This window comes from Danio rerio, chromosome 21 (genome assembly GCF_052040795.2).
Source record: "Danio rerio strain M-AB ecotype USA chromosome 21, GRCz13ab, whole genome shotgun sequence".
Taxonomy (NCBI): domain Eukaryota; kingdom Metazoa; phylum Chordata; class Actinopteri; order Cypriniformes; family Danionidae; genus Danio; species Danio rerio.
In genome coordinates, this window is record NC_141041.1 from 44,546,325 (window position 1) to 44,571,579 (window position 25,255).

The following is a 25,255-nucleotide window of genomic DNA, read 5'->3' on the forward strand; positions in this document are numbered from 1 at the left end:
GCAAAACGAATCTAACTCCGGTACTCTGCTTCACTGTGAGATGTATCATTTTTTTTTAATACACGCTTCGAAGCCTCGGCGCACAACATTACATCACTAATTACTAGACCAGTTGACATTTCTGTGTGGAGTTTACATGTTCTCCTCGTGCTCATGAAGGTTTCAAAAAGGGTTACCCGGTTTCCTCCCACAGTCCATAAACATGCATTATAAGTAAATTGACCATGCCAAATTGGCACCATAGACGAGCTCCTAGTAAGCAGTATTGACTTCATTCTGCAATGAGGAAGTACGCTTGTTTTTGCAGTTGTTTTAGAACTTACGATTTAGTGACCTATGAGAGAAATGACTATAATAATAAACAGCAGAGAATGGTCAAACTACTTGCTCCACAAACAAGTGTGTTCATGACTATACAGAAAAAAGCAGAACAGTATAACAAAGAAAATATCAGTTTGCAACATCAACCAGGACAACGTGCTGTCTTTTACGTCTAAAAATGAATGGAAGTGAATGGGACCGGAAGTCTTGAGCTAAAAAGATTTAAAAGGCTGCGCCTGCTCGTATATGAAGAATAAGGACAATATCTCTCTATAGCTATGCCTATAATCTGTCATTAGCATCAGCAGGGTGGGGGAGTTCTTGAGACGTACCTGAGCTCAAACTCCCCTCTCGCCCTGCTAACAGGAGGGAGCCCAGGGCTCGAGGATCTAATAAGCTCAGAGCTCTTTCCCGAGACAGCATGCCAAACAAGCTTTATTATCCATCATCAGCTAAGTGTGAACTCTTGAATTGTTGTTTTAATGGATTACCACTGGAACTGACAGAATTATAAAACTATTAGAATGGCCATAGCAGTCATTTTGACCATTCATACAGTATAATACTGTACCAAATTTATTTTGGGTCGTGTACTATTTACATTAAAAACTTCTATTGAGGTGTGATAATTAAGCTTTGAATTTCTGTCATATTTTATGAAGTCATTACCCTAAAAGAACCGTTTTGTAATTTAGCCTATAACTCTAATAGTTCTTCATTATAGGGAAAATGCAGTAAAATTTTGATAGACAAGTCTTTGTGTTTTGTAGTTTTAATAAAATAGCAATGTTAGAATTAAATATACATACATTTATCACCTACTGCATACTATAGCTACATGGGTTTTTATTTAAACAATGTTATTCAATTACAAAATGTATTAATGGTCAAAATTACTGCCTATATAGTTCTAGTGTTAAAAGGTCATATAGAATCGAAGTGTTTGCTGAAGATGAAGTGTGTTCTCAGTTGAGGTCAGCAATGCAGTTGTTTCTGAGGCTACAGTTGTAGGTGTGTGTTTTTGTCAGGACTGAATGAGAATGAGCCACATATGGTCACGATGTTTTCAAAGTGGGTCATGAAATACACTAGTGAGTGTAGAGAAGAGGTGTAAAACCCTTTGCGCAGAATGAAGGTTTTTAAGTGCTGAATGTGTAATGGAAGCCTGATGTCTTCAACTGACAATGAAATGTTCACTGTGGAAGATAAAGCACTTTGGGCGAACTGCTTTTTTTCCTCCATGTATAGTTTTGTTCTGTCACAATAGAGTATCTCAGAAAAGCAAGGGATGGAAGACAAGCGACAGGATGGCTTTTAGACTGAAGGGCAGAGGGGCACATCAAATGTAAATGGTAGGTGATGGATGGGTCATCAGTATGTGAAGAGACAGAAAGACTGGCTGGGTGAGAGTGAGGGAAAACTAGTTATGTTACAAACTTACATAAAATCTTTTCTACAATAAATTACAGAAAGGCTTTATAGTTTTCAGCACACGTGAGGCACACTTGGTGGCTCGTTGTTGGTTTGCATTCCGTTTGCCAAATTTTTGGACAAAATGTTCTTCAGAATTATTATATATTATGTTCCAGAGAAGACATAGCAATGGGAAATGTCATGAGAGAAGTAAATGATGTCCGCGTTTTCTTTTGTGGGGGAGCTATTCCTTTAAATAAAGTGAGTATGACCTACTTTTTTGGTTCATTACTTTTGCTGCATTTGAAAAGAAAGAAAGAAAGAAAGAAAGAAGAGGGAGTAGTTTGGAGAAAGGCTAGAGCCGCCACCTGAGTCCCACGAAAGGCCGGAGCTGCCACCTGAGTCCCACGAAAGGCTGGAGCCGCCACCTGAGTCCCACGAAAGGCTGGAGCCGCCACCTGAGTCCCACGAAAGGCTGGAGCCGCCACCTGAGTCCCACGAAAGGCTGGAGCCGCCACCTGAGTCCCACGAAAGGCCGGAGCCGCCACCTGAGTCCCACGAAAGGCTGGAGCCGCCACCTGAGTCCCACGAAAGGCCGGAGCTGCCACCTGAGTCCCACGAAAGGTTGCCAGAGTCGTGTCACTTCCCAGAGCTGCCACCTGAGTCCCAAGAAAGGCCAGAGCTGCCACCTGAGTCCCATGAACTGCTGCCAAAGCCACGTGATTTTCCCAGTGCTGCCAGAGCCATCTCATTACTTCATGGCTTCTGACCTTAGGCCTCCTGAACCACTGGGGTTATCTGAACCACCAGTGCCCCCTGTTCCAGTGGCTCCTGACCCACTGGTGCTACATGAACCGCCAATGACTACTGATCCCGAGCCTCCTGACTCAGTGCGGTTGTTTGAACTGTCAGTTCCTCTTGAACCTAAGCCTCATGACCCTATGTGGTTGTCTGAATCACTAGTGCTTCCTGAACCAGAAGCTCTTGACCAACTTCTCTTTCTTAAGTTGTCTGAGCCACCAGTACCTGCTGCTCCAGACCCTCCGCAGCTCCATTCTCCAGGCCCTCCATCTCTCCCCCTGTTCCGCCTCCGCTCCACCTCCCTCCTGAACTGTTCTGGGAGCATTTGGAATCGGCTCTTAGAGAGGGGATACTGTCACAATCACCAGCGATCTGCTCCTGACATATCGCTGGTGAACTACAAATGTCATGTTTAGGAACTACAAATCCTATCAGGCCATGTCAAACACCAGCTGCTCATCACGGCTGATGAGACACACACACAGCTGAGACTTGTGATCACTGATCATTCAGACTATTTAAACACTACACATACAGCAGTTTAGGATGGAGTCTCTGATGTTAAAGGGTCACGAAACACCAAAACACATTTTTTGAGCTGTTGACAGTCGTATATGTGTCCCACACTGCTAAAAACACTATTAGGACACCTATATTTCACTAAAAAGTGTAAATTGGTTGTTTTTGCGTTATTTCAAGCAAATTCGTACTTCCTGTTTGAAACGAATTTTTGAAGCTGCGTCACGGTCATGACATAATAGCGTTGTATTCCAGCGTGCAGACTGGGCGTCTGTGCCAGAGTGTGCCTTATTACGTCTTACAGTGTGATGCATTAATGCATGAGTAAGGCTTGGTTCAAACCAATCAGCGCGCTCTATTGTGCAACTTCATTAATATTCATTAGTGTCACCGTCTTTACACCACAGAGACGCCACGTTGTGTTGGCAAAACAAGCGTGAAGTGTTGCTTTTACAGTTTGCTGCCATTAAGTTTCGTTTTCATTTTCTCTCTGTGAGAGCTTATCTGGATCACGTGTGGATTACAGTGTACGCGACGCTCGACAACAATAATTTACGTGTCTAAGGGGGATTATTGTTTACCTGAGAGCTGTTCTCATCTGCAAACGCTGAAATCCGGATTCCGGATGTAGTCTTCTCTTCATAAAGACGCGGCTCTAGTTGCTGGTGATTGTCCTGTCTCTACAGATTTGGTAAGTGAGCGACCAGTGCTCTTTGTATATTCAGTTTGTTCGTATCAAATAAGTTAACTATTGCATTGAGTGCAAACATGTTAGCACCGCATTTTGTGACCGGAATAACACACGCGGCTTTCGGACGCTACCTGCCGTGTGCATCTAAGTGTCCGGGAAATGCGGAGTTTTTTTTCTGTCATTCGCCGTGCGGTATCAAACATTGCATGAAAAATACACGCTTAGAGCAGATCCTCGAATCAAATATCTCATTTGTCGCGAGGGGCATGAATGAATTCCCTGAATGAAAGAGCCGAACTGCAGTTAAAGTCCGACATTTAATAATTTGGCAAATAATTCGACTACAGATGTCCATGTAGGTTAAACACCATCCCTTTCTCCTGTGTATTTTGACTGAAACTCGCGCGTGCCCAAATAGACACTCCCACACCCTCCCACTTTAGTTTCTCCGACACTCCCCCCTAAACAGAGCTGGACACCCCCACTTTTCTGACTTTTTCCAAAGAAGAGGTGTGAAAACACCCTGCTGAAACGAGGGGGTTTCATGGCCCTTTAATGCATGTTTGTAGTTCTTTGTTTTGCCTGGCTTTTGACTTTAGCCTTGTTTATTGTTTGATCCTGTTTGCCACCTATTTTGACCTTATGCCAGTTTTTTTTTTGACTACGTTTTTGGATTGCCCTTTTTGTACCAGCCACCTCTGTTTGTCCCTGTTTTGCTTAAATATAATCTTATTTTCCCTGCACTTGGATCCTTGTCTCTGTTGTTCCTTGCCCTGATCCCCACACGTGACAACAATAACTGGTGTACTAGGGCCAAACTCCCACTGAAACGCCTGCAAATAAAAGCTCGACTACGCCACCAAGTACATTACCTGGGACATGAAATGCAGATAACAAAGCCAATAAGATGTGGAGATGAAAAAAAACATCTTTTTTTTTTTTTTTTTTTTTTACAATTTAATCATCCTTAGACCAAAACATTTAAAAGCAGACTGGCCATCTGGCAGACTGGGCAGTCTTCTGCTGGGCCGATGTACTTTTTGGGCCGGGCTGATCATCTTATGCTCTGATTGGCCCATAAAACACTTGGCAGACTGTCGTGTTTTTCTGCCTAATTAATTGACGATGCTGTGATCTGTGACGCTTTGAAGGTAAGATGTTTTTTTTTTTTTTTTAACAGACCGGCACATATGACATAATCTGCAGCCCATTGGTTCTTTTCTTTATTGACATTGAGCTGACCCAATCACAAACTTACATTTTGAGCTCTGTGTGAGCGTGCAACGTCGGTGTGTATTTGTCAAAATAGTTGAGAGTCACGCCTCTTTCAGACAACACGGGTGCGTATGGAGAGCAGAAGCAATGAGCATCTAGTTACCTATCTGTCTATAAATACGTTTCATTTTTACTTTTCATCTGCACCAAGGCCAACTTCCTCCCATGCTGTTCCCTTAACCTGCAACTCTTTATTTTACAAATATATAGATCCTAAAGAACTGTATACTTCCCAAGCCCTATGAGTATCATTCACATATTTTAAGGTGCACCTGGTCAGAAGACAGTCATCTGTGATATCATGACATTTTGTTTTTGATCTTCAGCATGATGTAGGCCTATGTAGTTATAATAATATTTATACAATATGGTTATAATGATATTTATACATGACACAACTAGTGTGCAATTTAAGCGCAACTAATATTATTATTATTATTTTTTTTTTGTAGTTTGGGCCAAACAAATAGTTGTTGCATTTTTTAATCGTTTAAGTTCATTTGATTGATTAAATAAAATCTTTAAGCTTTATTGATGTTTCATTGTTGAGTTAAACATTTTTAAGGGTCTCTGACACATTGCTTTTATTATTCAACATTAACTGTTTGCATCAGCAGGTAGTTTTTATGTTCATTATTTAATATAGGCTTCCTCAAAACACACAGGCACACACAAAATGGACTTCCCGTGGGGATTATAATTTTATTATAATAATAAATAAAATTTTGTACAAGTTATTAATTTGTCAACTCTGATTATGTCCTATATATGGCTTTTGTGCTGTTTTACAATAGGAGTTGGTAAACATACTCAAGGGCATGCACAGATGGGTAGCATTTTGATTGAATGTAGTGGACCGCTCTGGCCCAAAATGCCTGGGCCATTTTTTTTTGTCCCAGCTCTGATTCACACTTAAAATGACAATAGTGGTGGCAAAACAAAAACACACAAAAAATAAAACTACATTCAACCAGAGGAGCTGGGGTTTACCACAGTTGGGCAGGCTAGGCACTGGGCCCAAAAAATGTCTCACCAAAGATTTACACGTGCACGCTTTTAGATTCAAAACATTACACAGTGAAATTCACTAAATACGAGTGAGCAAAAAGCTAACTATTTAGAAAAACAGCTTCACGCCACACAACGGGCCGACTGCCTGAATTAGACCTCCCCCCAGCTCCTGAGAGAGCAGCTACAAGCCACCAGTAGGCAAGGAGAGGCTTTAAAATATAGTTGACTAAAGGGGTTTCACATAGCCACTATGCCCCCCGCTGCTGGAATCAGCTTCCAGAAATGATCAGATGTGCTCCAACATTAGGCACATTCAAATCAAGACTGAAAACACATATGTTTAGCTGTGCCTTTACTGAATGAGCACTGTGCTGCGTCCGACAGATTGCACTGTTATGTTTTTCTCTTCTTCTTCATTCTTTTATATCACATTTGACCTGTTTTTATGTTTTTTTTATTACTTTTATTATTTGTTTTTATTTTTATTTTACTTGTTTCTTTTATTCTTGTTTATATAAAGCACTTTGAATTGCCACTGTGTATGAAATGTGCTATATACACAAACTTGCCTTGCCTTGCCTTACTACACGAGATGCCAGTCATCCATTCGGCAGAGCAAGGCTTCCATACAAATTACAAACGAGAAGACAGCAGTCACGGGAGTGCGCAGGAATGTCAACAATGACAGGAGGAAGAGCACGGCCCTATAACGTGCGATTTCAGAAAGCTCACAACGGCCCAAGGCAGCCACTCTACAGCGCAAAAAGGAGCCGAACAGACATCAGCCTGCCAAAACAAAAATCTGATTTAAACCCCAAACATAAAAAAAAAAAGAAAAGGCCTAAACAGCTACTACATACCAGACACATACGGTAGCAGTGACACACCCACCAAAGAGAGGAGTCAGCTAAACGATGACGCAGTTTCCCAGATTCTCTAATGGTCTTTTATACACCTCTTAAAAAGCCCTAATTGGTAAGGACCGTACACAAATGTTTAATACATAACATCCGCTACAGTAGCATTGCCTTTAAACTGTACATTATCACTTTTGTCAATAAATTTGGGTATTCGCCCACAAGCTTCTCACAATAGTTTGCTGATATGTTGCCTTATTTCTCCTCACAGAACTGCTATAACTGAGTCAGATTTGTGGGCTGCCTTGCTCGCACATGCTTATTTAGCTCTGCCCACAAATTGTCCATAGGATTAATGTCAGGGCTTTGTGATGGCCTCTCCAAAACATTTCCTTTTGTTGTCCTTAAGCCACATTTTAACTAATTTGGCTTTATGCTTAGGGTCTTTGCCCAAGTAGAAGACGCATTTGAAGTCAAGCTTTAATTTCCTGGCTGATGTTTTGAGATGTTGCTTCAATATTTCTACATAATGTTCTTTCCTCATGATGCCATCTATTCTGTGTAGTGTCCCTTTTGCAGCAAAATAGGACAATAACCTTATCCGGTAACACTTTATTATAACTACACACTATAAATCATTTATTAAGCATTAGCAAATAGTGAATTCCTTATCCATTAAGCATTAACTCTACATTAATAAACGTTAGTAAGCAGTTTATAACTGCAGCTACAAATGCTCTATTCTTGACTTTTAACCACATTGAAAATGTGGTTCATAATTGTATTTTCATACTTAGTAAATGATTATTTTTTCATTACTAAATTAAGTATCGCATTATTTACAAACCAGTTGTATTTAAGAGTAGTTGAGGGTTTTTAGGATCATTCAGAATGAGTTAGTAAATGATTAATAAACTATTAAAATCAACATTTATATGTCTTTTTATTCAGGCATATACTAATAGTCAACTAATATGTTAATAAATGCTTTATTAACTCAACTTCATGCAGTTTTGTGACCTAATCTAAAGTGAGGGCTATTCATGCTTTATAAATCCCTTATAAATGACAAATAAAGGCTCATAATCAAATGAACTATAATCTTTGCAATCTCTAAAATGTAAAATTACTGTAAAGTATAAACATTGCTGAATAACAGGAGTGTCAAAATACAACAAAACTGGATAAAACAACAATATAACAATTAAACAATGTAATAAAATGTAAACTTTAAACTCTACAGTGATTTTATTTTAGATCAGGTTGCAAAGATTTTATTTTTCATTTGAAGTACAGATTAATTTGTGCATCTTTAAATGAAGAGAAATGAATAATGTCATTTTTCCTGTTTAGAATTTAACTGATCCTTTATTTGTCATTTATAAGGGATTTATAAAGCATGAATAGTCCTCACTTTAGATTAGCTCACAAAACTAGATGAAGTTGAGTTAATAAAGCATTTATTAACATACATAGTAACCATTAATATATGCCTGAATAATAAGACATATAAGCGTTGATTTCAATAGTTTATTAATCATTTACTAACTCATTCTGAATGATCCTAAAAACACTCAACTACTCTTAAATACAACTGGTTTGTAAATAATTTGATAATTAAGTAATGAAAAATTAATCATTTACTAAGTATGAAAATACAATTATTAAGCACATTTTAAATGTGGTTGTAAGTCAAGAATAGAGCATTTGTAGCTGCAGTTATAAACTGCTTACTAACGTTTATTAATGTAGAGTTAACGCTTAACAGATAATGAATTCACTATTTGCTAATGCTTAATAAATGATTTATAGTGTGTAGTTATTATAAAGTGTTACCCATTATCCTGCCACCCACTTACTTCAGACGGATAATGTAAGCTTTCCCCTTTTTCCTTGTAATATAACAATGGCCATTATGGCCAAACAAGTCAATTTTAGTTTTGTCAGTCCACATGACATGTCTCCAAATATTAAAGTCTTTTTCCCTGTGTTATTTTGCAAACTTTTTTTTATGGTGCTTTTGGAGTAATGGCTTTCTCCTTGATGAGTGGCCTTTCAGCCCAAGTCACCCGTTTTACTGTGAATAATGAAACTTTCTTACCAGCTTCACCCAGCATCTTCACAGGGCCTTTTGGGTTTCAGTTCACGCCATAGCACGTTCATCTCTGGGTCACAAAATCCTCCTCCTTCCTGAGTGGTATGATGGCTGGACATTCCCACGTTGTTTATAATTATGTTTAATTGTTTGAACTAATGAACGTGGCACCTTCAGGCATCTGGAAATTGTACCCAAAGAATAACCAGACTTGTGGAGGTCCACAATTCTTTTCCTGATGGCTGATTTCTTTTAAATTCTCCCATATTGTCACACAAGGAAGCAGTGTGTTTTGAGGTTTGCCTTGAGTATGAGTCTAAAGATGTGCCACCAATTAACTCAAATGTTCTCAGTTAGACAATCAGAAACTTTTAAATCCTTGTCACCATCATCTGAGCTTTTTCAGAGGCACATAAAAAATTCTTAAAAGAATATCTCTCTAAATGTTCTGCAATTAAGCACATGTAAACATTTTTGGCAATCTTTACTTACTTAAAAAGAGAAAAAGTTTAGCTTCCACTTTTAAAATGTCCACTACACCCCTGGTCACATTTAAAAACATGATTATGCGCCTTTTTATATAGTGTATGTAAACCTCTGGTTTCAACTGTAGAGTTATATCTATGTCTATAGTTAGTTTTCATTTTAGTTTTGGTTATTTTAGTTTCCATTTAAATAAAAAATTTATATTTTTAACAAGTAATATTTTCTAATTTTGTTACGAGGAGTCTGACACGGAGGGATCCATTTGCAGTATATTTATTAAACAGTTTAATCACAATCACACAATACACACTTGCGTGCGAACTCACATCAAACATGGTTAGTATGGGTCTAAGGGCTGGCTGTCAAGGAGTGTGATATCAGGCTGGGTTCAGGGCAGGCAGCGTGGATCAAAGTCAAGGGTACAAGCAAGGTTCGAGGCAGGCGGCAGGCAAGGCAAGGCAAGGCAAGGCAAGGCAAGGCAAGGCAAGGCAAGGATACAGTCCAGGTAATACATGGGAGATCAGGCAAGGAAATAACGCTCAGTAATGTCAGACAGGGCAGAACAAGACTTCGCAACAGAGTGAGTGTGTGTGCTGCTTATATGTGTGTCTGGGTCATCAGTAGAATGAGCTGCAGGTGTGTGTGGCAATCAGTGTATGAGCATGACGTAATGCTTAGAAGTCCGGTGATGGTGACCTCTGCTGGCCAGCGAGGGGAGTGACTGGGACCGAGTCGGTGACACATTTTCAGTATATGCTTATTTAAATCCAAGTGACAAAATGTATTTGAGTTTTTTTTTTTTTTTGACTTCGAATTATTCACCTCGATTCCAGTTCCCTGTTTGGTGAAATATTCAATGCAGTGATTTTTTCATTCACATAAATGGCTTGATAAAATCTAACAAGTGTTTTTGTTCAATATTTAAAGACTTTTTAGAGATTAAGGATTATTCACTCTTGCAAAAGTGCGCTGTACATTTCGCATTTGCATTCTTGAAGTGATTTGTTGAGGAGAGAGTGCAAGACAAACTCTCTCATGCTAATACCCAGAACTGAGTCGACAAGACCGAGTTGAAAAGAGAGAAAATGTGCCGAATCTACAAAGCAGTCAGGAACAATGCAAGTTCTTGCAAGTTCTTTGCACTCTTATCAGAGCTCAGCAAAATCCAGCCCTTCCTTGCCATTTGCAAGTGTAGCAGTGTAGGCGTGCTATTCCTTTTTAATTAGACACACTTGGCTTTAAAGTGCTGCTCCCTGAGGGGTAAGCTTTGTGCAACTGAATCGGCTGCAAGGAGAAACTTTAGAGGAGGGAATATTATTTTTTCAGGCTATGCATCAGTGTTTTTTGAGGTCTTTACAGCCCCATTTAAGGGACAAGGCATGGTATAAATGATGTTGTGCAAAGATTTAGCAAAGTTGAACAGTGACAGATTTGGCAGGGTGAGTTGTTTAGAGATATCTTCAATAATAATAAATTCTGGAAGGGCATCAACTGCGAAAAACATATTCCAGAATAGTTGGCGGTTCATTCCACTGTGGTGACCTCTAAAATAGAGACTAAGCCAAAGGAATATGAGTGAATGAATGTAACCTTATATTTCTTATTTTTCCTGTTTAAATTGTCTTAATGATAAGCATATTGTCTCAAAATTTTTATGCAAAAATTATATTTTAGGCGTTTTCATATTTTAGAAATGAAAGTCTGGCTATACAGAGGAAATAACTCTAGTTCAAGCTTCTGATCAAACAGCAAAAATGCTTTTATTCAGTGTTTTTTTCCCACTACCAAGATTCTTCAAACAATACAGATATAATTGGGAATCAAAATGATTAGAGATATTTATTGTTTCCTTTATTGTTTCCCTTTGATATGATTTAATCTAGAACAAATATCTTCTGGTTGCCTCTGAAGAATCTTCAAGCTAAAAATTAAAATGCAATTCAATATTCATACCCTATTATGGCCGTTTGTTTAAGTATTTACACTCACAATTTTGTTTGCATTCATTTTGTCTGCATTCCTTTCAGATCTCAAGTAAATGAGCAAAACAGTCCAACAAAACAGGCAAGAGAGGGCAAGACAATGAACATTTGGCACTAGGCTTACAGCAAAATCACATGTTGTGTCCGATATTGCCCCTATACACTCATTCACTACTCTCTACATTTGTTCACTAATATATTGCGCTTAAAGGAGTTAACTAATATGAGTGAGTGAATTTGAGCACTTACATTTAGTGCACTGAAAGGTATGTAATTTTGTTTGTGCTTTGATGGTCGGTATATCCTTCAGACAGATTAGAAATTTGATTTCTCGGTAAAACAGTGTGATAGTTATTTAACACATAGTGAGAGAGGTCTAGTAATGTTTTTGATTTCTGTCATGTATACAATTGTTACTTTACTTTAATACTTCCAGAGATTACAGATGCACTTGAACACTGAGAAGTGAGGGTTTTGGAGTGGCATGGAGGCCAGGGCTGTGCAGCAGAGGCAGGCGATGAGGTAGTGAATGGCTTGGCCATGGAGCAGTGGCAGGCTATGGAGTTCTTTAGGACCTGCTGGAAAACATGTCCCATCGGTGCCAGTAAAGTCCATCCATCTATATTTTTTTAAATTAAAACTTAATTAAAAAATAATTTAGGCTTTCATATCACTAAAATCATTTAGGCCTTTATATCATTAAGTCAAGTTGAGGTCTGATGGTATCACTTTCTGAATGGTGGACAAATGTGGCCATCGTCTGCATGAAAATGAAATGACAACACATGCTTTCTGATTATTGAATAAAAGTAGCAGATACAGAGAGAAGAAGACAGGACCTAAGACTGAGCCCTGTGGTACCTCACAATCAAATGGGGCCAATAACAACCCAGCAAGCATTTTTTGTAAAAGATGTATAATAGATGTCTAATGGACAGCTAAACATAGTCATCTTGGCTAAAACAAGGGTAAATTTAGGCAGTGAAAATCTAATTGATGTCTAAGAATAGGCCAAAACTACACATTAAATAAACAGAAATGAATGACACATATACAGTAAAGCATGTCTAATCTGTCTATTTTACAGATTTTTGAGCTATTCTTTGACGTCTATTAGATTTTTCACTGACAGCCCAAGTTTAGTCTTGTTTTAGCCAAGCTGTCTATGTTTAGATATCTATTAGACGTCTATTAAACACAAAATTGTTTGTTGGGAATTGACCACAATTGACGCAAAAAGTGTAACCATCCAGATACCATACACTTAATACACCTGAACCATTCAAGTATCATACTGCAGCCCATCCACTGTTCCAAACAATGAAAAGCAATGTCCTGTGCTAATGAAAAATGCATTTACTCTCTTGGTAGCTGTGGAAGTTTGGTTCATTTAAATCTATATGAAAAATGTTATTCAAGAATTCATACTTGGCTCATGATTTATACGTAGCTTGTTTGGCATACTGTCCTGGGAGAGAGCCCTGGTGTCAAGGGATGCTCGAGCCCAGGGCTCCCTCCCTTTCGCAGGGCAAGGGGAGATTGAGCTCAGGTTGATCTCGAAACTCCCACGCTGCTGAGTCTAAGGTTAGCTTCCAGCGAGTAAGGCATTAAGAAAAAAGATTTAGGCTTATTTTGTCAATAATATAGAGCATATTTGAATGGTAAGAGGAAATCTTGCATGCAAACGCCACACAGAAATACCCAATGGCCCAGCAAGGACCCAACGCCATCGGTATTCTTGCTGTGAGGCAACAGTGCTAATCACTGGGCCGCCGTGCCACCTATTCTGGATAAAGTTGAAAGAAGGAGAGGAGGGGGGTTTCTTCCAGATGAAGATAGTTGTAAAACGGAAATGAGGATATATGTAGTGACTTGGGATCCTTTGATTGGAGGATCGTGATTAGCTAATGTGGGCCAGCTGGGTCAATCATGAGCATGTGCTCCTCTCTAAATTAGTTTACTATTAACCTTCACTTAATGCCACCTCATTCAAGTCCACACAGTGACTAAGTTCACAAAAAACCTGCACATAATCCTGAATGGAACATTATTTTGTTAAAGGTGGAGAACAAAAGCTGAAAAGATTATGGCTGCTGGATCTGCGGTTGGCTAGGATTTTCTTTAATGGATACTGACATGACACAGAAGATACAAGTGCAGCTTTATTTACACAAGGGTCGTCAAAACAGGCAAAGTATAAATGATGGAAAACAATGAAATCCAGTGCAAGACAAAAAAAGATAATCAAATAAAATGTAATGGTCATGGCAGGCAGTAAAGGTACATAAAACAAGAAAACAGCTGAAGGTCAAAACAGGCAATAGAATGTAAACAATGGGAAAAAAAACATTTGATAGAGTCTGCCTACAGTAAAACAACACTACTATGTGTACGTGTGTGTTTCAGTGAAGCTTAACTAATCAGGGCTGCGTTTCCCGATAACGATTGATCTTAGCACTTAAGAGCGTTTTCTAAGAGTCATTTTGCGAACGTTCGTTATTGTTTCACGTGCGTTTCCCAAAAATGCACTTAACACAATTGCACGTAGCCCAGCTTTAAGTGCAACTTAGGAGTCGCTATCCGTTTGTTAAGTGCTGAAATGTCACGCTATAGAATGGCTCGTTATTGTTGCACATGTTATAGCAATCCATATAATTCTTCTTCTACTTGTGTGAATGTATATTCAACTCGAATAACATAAAAAAAAAATATTTTTGAGCCAGTTTAAAAACATAAATTAACTGGAAATGTCGTACTGTAAAAACACTGTCTTGCTCCAATCTCGCATAAAACTAATTCTAACAGTCCTTGCCGGAAATGACATCAGCATCATTTTCGATATTTATATGAAACCTTAATTAAGTAGAATTATTTATCAATTTCTTTATCAAAAATTGCTTATCTCACATCAAAATAAATAAATAAGTAAATAAATAAATAAATAAATAAGCTCTTACATTTATTTTTGAAAAGTTTAGCCTAATTATCCCCACCTGATGTGCATTTGCTAATAGGACAAAAATATAGCCTACTACCCTCGAAATGTCCATATACAACAGTGTAATTTTTTTTTTCATTCTAACATTTATTATGTAATTTTTATTTTTTTCTTTATTCATTATTATTTGTATATTGAATTGTGTAATGTGTAGAAAATATAAATGAATAGAGATATACGTACAAATAAAATGAATAATGACTTTGAAGAGAAGTAAATTGTAGGTGCAATTTGCCGGTTGTCCAGCAGGTGCCCTCATAACTCTGTCTCCTTACGATGCACTTAAGGCTTTACGATTACTCCAGAGCACTCGTAGATCCACTAAGATTTTCAAGTGCTACTTAAGTTACGATGCTTTTGGGAAACAGACCGTAATATTAAGATCAGTCGTACGATCATTTCTACGAACTTCTTAGGCTTACGATGCTTTTGGGAAACGCAGCCCTGACTGATTAGTAGGCCCACGAGGAATCTGCAAATGCAGAATTGTGCAGATTTTTAGCCCATCATTGATTCTGTTTATTTACTTGTGTAAATTCATATTTATTCAGTTTTTAAATGAACTTCAGTAATATTATTGACTAATATGTGAGGGTTCTTAAGATTTATTTACAATACAGTTTGTAAAGTAATATTTTCTGTCTTTTAGTAGATTTATTATATGAGAGACTTGTTTTATTTACCAAATAAAGTGGAGCTAATTTTATTTGCATTGTAAACATTAAATACAAGTTTAAAAGGTATTACTTTTTATTTCATATATTAAGGTTTTAGTTATGATACTCCCAAAATCATTCTGCTTAAATCCGCATATTTTTATTATCCGCAGAAATAGCAAAAAATGTCCACAGATTTCATCCGGCCCTACTGATTAGTAAGTGTGTGAGTGATTGGTTCCTAGATTGTGGGAAATTGAATCTGGGAGGAACCTCAGGGAACAAATGCTCTGAATGAGTAATTGTGAAGGGATGGCTAAACAAAAAGCTGTTTTGATGCGATCTTAAAAAGTCAAAGGTGTTAAGCTGCGGTCACACTGGGCTTTTCCTCCCATAGACTTCCATTCATACGCACGCGAATGCGTCAGACCAGAAACGCAGGGTCATGCGTCAGGTTTCGCAGGTTGCTGAGGTGCAAAGTTCAAGCTTGATGAAGTCTGACCTGCGAAATCGCATCACTTGACTGCGTGAGAACAATCGAAGATCAAAACATGACCTCTCTGAAAAGAAATTTAAAACATGGAGCAAATCACTCGCTTTTTTGATGTCTAATCATCTTGTTTAATCCCGCCCCTTTTCGCCGCGCTGCACGACAGAATTTCGCACACACAAACTCTAGTTTGACCACAGCTTTACCAGTGTCAAAGTTAATGATGTGAAATGATTATTGGCTCTCAGTCTTAAACGTCTGCTGGTATCAAGCTGTTACTGCAATATATAAAGTCAGATTAACAAAATATAACACATTGATTCTCTCAAGCTTAAAGTAGTCAGTACGATAATTAGTGTGGTTATTGGAGCTCTTATCCTGTTGTTTTAAATGTTTAAATAGATTTTACTCACATATTAAAACCCCTGGTACACAATACAGTATTTAAATAAGTATTCAACCTGTCACCATTTTTCTCAGAAAACATATTTCTAAAGGTGCTTTAGACTTGAAATTTTCACCAGATGTTAATTAAATCCAATACACATATAAAAATAAAACAAATCTAGTTAGTTTGCAAATTAGGCTACATGTAATAAAATGAAACAACACAGGAAAAAATGTATTGAACACATGAAGAAAGAGAGGTGTAGAAAGGCAGTGAAACCCCAGACAGCAGCTGAAATCTCTCAGTAGTTCTTCAGCAAACCTCTGCCCTTCCTCAAATGATCCAAAACACAGTCACGGAAACTCTCACATGCTTTCCGAAAACGAAAATCAAGCTGTAGAATAGCCCAGCCAATCACCTGACTCGAATCCAATATAGAATACAAAATAAAGATCAGATTGGCAAAACACACAGAAACATCAAGATTTTTTCTCTCTGTTCAAGTCTGTGAAAAAATCTCACCTGAGCAATACATGTGACTTCATTCTCCATATGAGAGGCGTCTTTATATACATTCCCATGGTTTAGGAAATTGGGTTGGCGGGTCTATCTGTGCTTTTAAAAACACTATTGGTTGTGTTTAAGGAAGGAGGAGGGTAGGTCAGGGTTGTTGCTAGATCGGGTATGGTTGAGGCAGAAAGTTAAAGAGAATTATTTATATTATTTGTTAAATTTCCCATTTAATGTATTTTATTAACGCCTACCCCTACCACAACCCTAAACCCAACCGTCACAGTAAGATAAAAACAGCTGTTGTACCGAGTATTATTTATGCTATCTATTAAATTAGTTTAATATCATTTTACACTCTGTTCAAGTCTGTGAAAAAAACGTTCGAGGTTACTAAAGTAACCCTTCGTTCCCCGAGGAGGGGAACGGAAGCACTATAAGTGGATTTGATTTGTAAAATCCACGCATTGGGAGGTTCGGTTCAGAAGCTACTCGTCTGAAAGAGTATTGAACGGGCCAATTAAGAATGAATTGGCAGCGCAAGCCTGCGCAGGTGAGCGGCATAAGCAATCAACTGAGTATATAAGCTCACCTGGCGCAGCAGACGCTATCCTTTTTAAGCTGAAGAGACTTTCAACAGCTAAGGGACAGTCATTATGGCGACGGAGTATAGTGCTTCCGTTCCCCTCCTCGGGGAACGAAGGGTTACTTTAGTAACCTCGAACGTTCCCCTTCGGGGGGAACTTCAGCACTATAAGTGGATTTGATTTGTAAAATCCACGCATTGGGAGCCCATTGAAAGCGCCATAATGACTGCACCTTACCAACACCCCCGATGAGGAGATAGTCAAGCAAGCGTGACGCACCCGCATCATGGGGGGCGCGGTCCTCCAACGTGTCCCTGGCCCTAATTTATCCTACTTCAACAGAAGTTTTACGGATTTAGATATATTTTTTGGGAAGTCGTGAGCATCTAGATAATTCTAGGAAAATACGACAGTACGTTGGGAAGCGTGCAATCCCGATAGGGAGGACGCTGCGGAGGCCATCCGTTACCCAAGGGGGGATAGATGGCAGAATTTACATATGGACTAGCCCTAAAAAGGGGGAGTACGCATAGCAAAAGAGTGGTTAGCGGGGAGGGAAGACACGGGTCCGCCCAGGGGGGGGGACTTAACCGTGGCTGAATAAGCATATGGGATCGCCTAGTGGGGACCACGCATAGCAGGCACCTTTACCCAAAACGCGGGCTGACCAGCGGGCAGACCTACAACGTAGTGGGCCAGCAAGTGACTCCTCCGCTGAGTCAGTGCTGGGGGCCACGGAGGAATCTGCAGGGCTCACCTGACGGGGAACTTTACTGACAGATAAAAAGGCGCACGTATCTCCGTGTTAGGGAAAATGGCGCAGCAAGCGTGTTTCAACACCCTACCGAATTGTTTCCTCAATCACCAAGGGTTACCTAATACCCTTGAGGAAACCGGCTCCACTCGCAGATTGTAAAACCTTGCAAATGTGTTGGGTGTCACCCAGCCCGCAGCTCTACAGAAGTCTGTTAGAGGGGCGCCGCGTGCGCGCGCTCGAGAGGATGCGAAACTCCGAGTGGAGTGCGCACGCGCTCTCGGGGGACGCGGCTTATCTCGGCTCTGATAGTGAAAGAAAGGCATCCACAATCTAGTGGGAACTTATTTCGGTACGGCACTTCCCTGCTGCCGACCGTTATAACAGACGAAGAGCTGCTCAGATGATCTAAACTCTGAGTGCGGTCCGGATAATACGCAAAACGCGAACTGGACAATAAAGAAGGGCTGGGTCTGCCTCCTCCGAGGGCAGCGCTTGCAGGCTCACTACCTCGTATTAAAACGGAGTGGTAGGAACCTTGGGCACATATCGCGGGCGGGGTCTCAGGACGTGAGAGAAGCCAGCCCAATTACAGGCACGAGTCACTGACCGAAAAATGCCTCCGGGTCCCCGACCCTCTAATCGATATCAACGCGACCAGCAGAGCTGTCTTCAGGGACAGAAAGATACTGAGTCGAGGATCGAAGGGATCTGACGCGGCTTGTGTAGCGAGGGCGAGATCCTAAGAGGGCATGAGAGGGGGCGGGAAGGATTAATTCGCTTAGCGCCCCTGAGGAACCGGATGATGAGGTTATGCGTTCCCACGGTGCTGCCAGCCACCGCGTTATGAGAGCGGAGATGGCAGCCACGTAACCTTGAGTGTGGAGGGCGACAGCCTGCTCTCCAGCTTCTCTCGGCGTAAAGAAAGCACAACGCTGATCTGGCAAATTACGGGGGTCTTCTCAGCGAGAGACACACCATTCAGTGAATAGACTCCACGTCAGGGCATAGGCGCGCTCGGGGAGGGGGCTCTAGCCCGAGTGACGGTATTAGCCACCGCAATCGGAGGTTACCTAAGTCTTCCTCGCGTCTAAAATCTCTTCAAAGATCGGCGAGGGTGCCAGGTGGTGCCCTGTCCCTGAGAGAGTAGGTGCTCTCTCGAAGGGACTGCCAGGGGAGGGCTATCGCGAGGGAGAGCTCTGACATCCAGGTCCGGTTGAGCCAGAGGGGCGCAACCAGCAACCTGTTCCTCGTCCTCTTCCTGACCTTGCACAGTAACTGCGCGAGCAGGCTCACTGGGGGAAACGCGTATTTGCGCGTGCACCGAGGCCAGCTGTAAGCCAGTGCATCCGTGCCGAGAGCACTCGGTCAGGGAAAGAACAACTAGCAATGAGCGATCTCGGGGGAAGCAACAGATCGATCTGGGCTTCCCCGAATCGCGCCCATATCAGCTGAACAGACTCGGGGTGGAGTCTCCATTCTCCAGGACGCAAGGCTGCCGTGAGAGCGCATCGGCTGCACGGTTGAGCTTGCCTTAATATGAATGGTGTGAAGCGATTTCAGCCGCGGATGACTCCAGAGGAGCAGACGGCGGGCGAGCTGAGACATGCGGCGAGAGCGCATACCCCCTATACGGCTGATATACGCCACCGCCGCCGTACTGTCCGTCCTGACCAGCACGTGTTGCCGCTCCAGCACCGGAAAAAAACGGTGGAGAGCGAGGAACACTGCCAACAGCTCCAGGCGATATGCCAATGCAACTGGGTACCTTTCCACAGGTCCGCAGCCGCATGCCCGCAACGCACAGCCCCCCAGCCCGTGTTGGAAGTGTCTGCTGAAACGACAACAAGACTGGACGCCTGTTCTAGAGACACCCAGGTCTGTAGGAACGAGGGGTCGCTCCAAGGGCTGAGGGCGCGGCGACACAGCGCAGTAACAGAGACTCGGTGTGCGCGCGCGTGCCATGCGCGTCTGGGGACTCGATCGTGAAGCCAGTGCTGAAGTGGTCTCATATAGAATAATCCGAGCGGCATGAAGCGGCTGCGGATGCCATATGCCCCAGGAGCCTCTGAAATAGTTTCAGTGGGACCACTATTTTACTGTCGAGCTCTCTCAGACAGTACAGCATCAGCTGAGCGCGCTCTCCGGAGAGGCGCGCTGCCATGGTGACCGAGTCCAGCTCCAGCCCGAGAGAAGAGATCCTCTGCACGGGGGCGAGTTTGCTCTTTTCTCGGTTGACCTGAAACCCCCACAGGTGGAAGTGCCAGAGCACTTTGTCTCTGTGCATAATCAACTGCTCTGAGAGAGGGCAAAAATCAGCCAGTCGTAAAGAAATTGAGTATGCAGATGCCCGCGAGCCGAAGGGGCGCTGAGGCACCCTCCGCGGGCTTGGTGAGGACCCGCGGAGACAGAGAGAGCCCGAAGGGGAGGGCTTTGTATTGCCAAGCTCGACCTTCAAACGCAAACCGCAGAAACTGTCGGTGGCGAGGAAGAGTGGAGACATGGAAATACGCGTCCATCAGGTCTAATGCTGCAGACCAACCCAGAGGACGAACGCACCGGAGGATGCGCTTCTGCGTGAGCATTCTGAACGGCAGCTTGTGCAGGCAGCGGTTCAAAACGCGCAGATCTAGGATTGGCCGTGACCCACCGCTCTTTTGGGCACGATGAAGCGTGGGCTGTAAAACCCACTCTCCATCTCGGCTGGAGGGAGCGGCTCGATTGCATCCTTCGCCAGGAGGACAGCAATCTCCTCTCGCAAGACAGGGGCGGACAGGGGGCTGACCCTGGTGAATACACACCCGTGACTTGGGGGGCCGTTTCGCGAACTGAATCGCATAGCCGAGTCTGATTGTGCGTATGAGCCACCGCGAAGAGCTGGCCCGCGCTAACCAGGCAGGCAGAGCTCTCGCTAATGGACTCATCGCTACAATCGCTGACGTACCAGCAGTGGGGCAGCGCGGAGTGGGTGTGCTGATCCAGGAAGCTCGCGGGTCCCACGGAAAAGCTGGAGGTGAGATATTTGCTCTCACTCCAAACCCGAGCTCCGGAGGGGAGGCTCGAGGGGTGGGAGAAAGGAGACCGTCCTCCCAGCGCTCGTGAGCCACTGGCGAAACGCACCGAATCTGCAAGCTAGAAAGCATAGCGTCCCAGACTGGCAGATTTCGGGCTGTCACATCTGGGGAAGTGAAAAGTGCCCTTTCATAATGTTTTCATGGCAGTAAAAAGTGCCGTTGGAAATGGGGCCCCGCCCTCCAGCGGGGAAAGAGCAAGTTCCCTCTTCTCCAGATGGCCTGTCCCAGGGACGCTTCGCGGTCCATTGCCGGACTTAGCGGCGTTCTGGGCAGGGGGGCTGCCTGCTTCCGAGGTGCCCGACGCGCTCGCTTCGCCTGAGGCGTGTGCGGGGGCGGAGCAGCTCTCGTAGGCGGGCGCCTTCGGCGAGGAGCAGGTATGAATGGCACGGCGGGCGGAGCGGGCTACGGACCGCCGATAAGACATCACCCACCAACTGCTCTCTCACCGCCTTGAATTCCTGGGTGAATTCACAGACAGTGTCGCCGAACCTGGCTGGGGATATGGGGAAGTCAAGAAAGCGGACTTTGTCGACTTTGCGCATATCAGCCAGGGGTGGCGCTCCTGGACCACTAATGTGGACATCGTCCTCCCCAACGCACACGCAGCGGACTCAGTAGTCCGAAGAGCTAAGTCGGCGGCGGTGCGAAGCTCGTAAGCCTTGGTTGGACCCACCCTCGTGCAGCTCGGCCAGCGCCTGCGCTTGGTAGCGCTAGTAGGTGGCTATCGCATGCAAGGCGGAAGCAGCCTGGCCCGCAGCTATGTAAGCTCTAGCTCCGAGGGAGGTAGATAACTTACAGGCTTTGGATGGGAGACGAGGCGGATCCCGCCAAGAAGAGGCGCCGCGCGGATTTACCGCCATCGCGCACTCAACCTGAGGAATCGCCACATACCCCCTGGCTGTTTCACCGTCAAGAGTGGTTAGGGTGGAGGAACACGCAGCACGAGCAGAAAAAAGTGCTTTACAAGACCGCGTGAGCCTACTGTGCACCTCCGGGAAGAAGGGAACGCCCCTCTAGTCGGTCCGGCCGCGGAGCTGGGGGATAAACCATCTCCAACCCACGGCCGAAGCAGCCCGGGAAAGCACGGCTAACATGTCCGTTTCAGGATCCGTAGTGACAGCGCTCACCAGCCCGAAGGGGGCGAGCGGGTCTGGATCATCATCGGACAATGAAAGCCCACCCTCCGATGCCGCGGTGGACATCTGGTCTCCGGTGTCATCGGGCGTAAGGGCTACCATCTGTTAGACGGATCGCTTCCCCCGCCCGAAGCTTGGATGGAGCGCTTAGAGGAGCGGGAGGTCCGCGGGCCCGTGGGCGACGGATTATCTCTCGCTGAAACCCTCAGATCTGCCCGAGTGCCCGCTGCAGAGCAGGGGACAACTGGGGTGGTTCACCCTTTTGCAAAGGCTAACCGCGATCTTGCGCAACAGTCATGGCATCGCAATGACGACATGAACTGCCCGCGAGCAGCGCATTAACATGCTGGACCCCCAGACATGTAACGCAGTGCCCGCGCCCATCATCCGAGGACAGGAAACCACCGCATCCAGAAACGCACAGTCGGAGCGCCGTCCTGATAAGGACGTGCTGCACGACTGTGTTGCTCTTTCTGTGAAGTTTGCAACTTTATACGCACCGCTCTGGAGGACCGGACCCAAAGAACGCCAGGCAAGGGAGAAACCCAGCTCGACCGTCTGCCACTGCGTGTACACACTCTGGACCGGGAGAATGCTCTCGTTCGCTCAGAATCGCTGGTCACAGCAGGAGGAACCCTCATCGACTCGATCAGAAAGTCTCTGAAGCGAAAAGGATAGCGTCTGCTGGCGCCAGGTGAGCTTATATACTCAGTTGATTGCTTATGCCGCTCACCTGCGCAGGCTTGCGCTGCCAATTCATTCTTAATTGGCCCGTTCAATACTCTTTCAGACGAGTAGCTTCTGAACCGAACCTCCCAATGCGTGGATTTTACAAATCAAATCCACTTATAGTGCTGAAGTTCCCCCCGAAGGGGAACTTACCTGAGCAATACATGTGACTTCATTCTCCATATGAGAGGCGTCTTTATATACATTCCCCCAACTGTAAATACTTTCACTAGATAATGTTTAAAGGACTAAATCAGCTCCAAAATTTCATAAGACATTTTGCCCCTTTTATACCCTTTGCTCTGTTTTGTTTTCTAGTACCCTCTCGAAAACACAGCGCCTCCCACTGGAGACTCCAGAACATCGCTCAAGAGTCTGTGGAAAGCTCTGACGAGGAGTTTTTTGATGCCCGAGGTAAGAGCTATTCTCATTCCTGTTCATTATTCATTAGTGGAAAGCACTGGTTGTTCTAGGAATTGAGTTTTAACGAGTCATTTGGAAAGCATCATACGTTGCCTGCGAACGTGATCCGAAAACACCTGTCACTGAATTATAGGGATTTTCATTCAAACCCTTAAGCTTATTATTTCACAAATCGCAAACCCCAAATAGCCTTTGCAACATTCAGCAGTTTTTTTCGGAGTGTGCATTGTACACAAAATACCCCCAAAAAGCAGCTAAAATCCCTTATGGAATTTGGACAGACTTCAAACAAAACTACACAGAAGAGATTATTTCCGAAGGGTGTGTGGCTACAAACAGCAAACTGAGGGGGATGTTCAAGACAAACCACTTATGACTTCAAATAAAAATGGCATTCAGACATCATACAAGTCAAGCCTAAATTGATTGAGAACACGTCATTGCGTCATTGCAAACAGCTCTTTTAATTCATTGGATTCCACATCCTTTATTGTAAGATGTACATTACATCACTGCATGGACATACCCGATGCTACAGGAGCCGCATTTCATTTGCAAAGAGGTCCAGAATGTCTAATTCATTGCCATCCTTCCTCAGTTTGACAGCCAGTCGCAACATGGAAAAGGTTGAAATGATACATCACAACACGCATGCACACTGGCATTACCAACCTCAAGGACAAACAAACACATTTGAATCACTCTTGCTGATGCAAAAATGTGAGCGTGCACTGTTATTCAGGCTCACATTCCCATTTGTAATAATAAGAGTTATTCCCTCAGGTTTGCACAGAGTGAACCCGAATGGCGGGCTTATTCCGGACAACTTATTAATGACTTGCATCTGTTGATGTGATTTTTGTGTGTGTCTGTGTCTGTTGGGTAGCAACCAGCAGGTTTATAATTTGTTCAATTCAGTTATTCATGAGATACAAATTGCCCTGCGGTGTTTTACAAGCATCCGGCGCTCTCAAGTAGCATTTGTGGGAATTTTTATGGACAAACGGTTCTTTTGTTAATCCCAGTGGTAATTTGTGTGTGGAAGTGCATTGAAGGCGCTACAGCATTTTGTTTGCATCGGAGACTTATCACGCATGCATTAAACCAGATTGCTGTCGGCGGTGGAGTACCTGCAAGTGATTATGGCTGCAATCTCTACAGAATCAGTTTGTGAGTTCAGAAGCAATAGGCTCATGTAAAATGTACATGGCCATGAATCATTTAGACTTTTGCATGACGTTGCATTTGACTTTAAAAGGTTAGTTCACTAAAAATTTAAAATATGTCATTATTTATGCTTAAAAAAAACACAAAGAGTTTTTTTTATTATAAAATTTGAGAGATTACAGTCACTTCATTTAAAGTTTGTTAATCTGATGCAACAAATAGAAAGATTACAAAATAAATGCATATGAATCAAGCAGTTTCTAAATTGCTGCTAGGGTTGAGGGAAGTGAGTGGGCGGGCGGGTCAATCGGTAAAATTGGTTGGGTTTAGGGAAGGAGGAGGTTGAGTCAGCCGATTGGCCGGTCGCACAGTCAATCATTTAGTCAGTCAGACTTATAGATAGCCAACTATCACTTACTGAGCTGTTAGTTAACAAGTTATAAATGACTTTTTAACAGTATTTTTATGATTTATAGCTATAACGAATAAATTACTAATAGATCATGAACAAGCTGTTAGTAAATTACTTACTAAAGACTTGTTAAGTATCAGTTAACAGTTTATATATGTTATTGGGACGTTATTCTAAAGTTGCAACTATTCTTCATTTATTAAGTTTTAGTAAATGAGCAATTGTTGCAACTAGAATAACGTCCCAATAGCACACATATGCTAATAACTAACACTTAACTAATATATTTACTCACATTTTACAGATCAGTTGTTTATAGTTTGTTAACCGTCTACTAATACCAGTGAAACTTTGTAGAACAGCAAATGGATGGAACTAGTTCAAGCGACAGAAATTTGATGTGATATTTAAAATATACAATTTTTGTACCTTTACCTTGTTCCACTCATAGGCTTTTCTGTGTGCTGTATTTTACCAAAG

At 42.7% G+C, this 25,255-nt stretch overlaps 1 protein-coding gene across 2 annotated transcripts in view; it reads left to right on the plus strand.

The window, feature by feature from the left end:
• Positions 1-25,255, plus strand: part of plrdgb (PITP-less RdgB-like protein) — a 236,861-nt gene that overhangs the window by 56,035 nt on the left and 155,571 nt on the right. For both annotated transcript variants that reach the window (NM_131575.3, XM_087300233.1), the window contains 1 exon segment: positions 23,092-23,187. In NM_131575.3, the coding sequence (NP_571650.3) occupies positions 23,092-23,187 (96 nt within the window).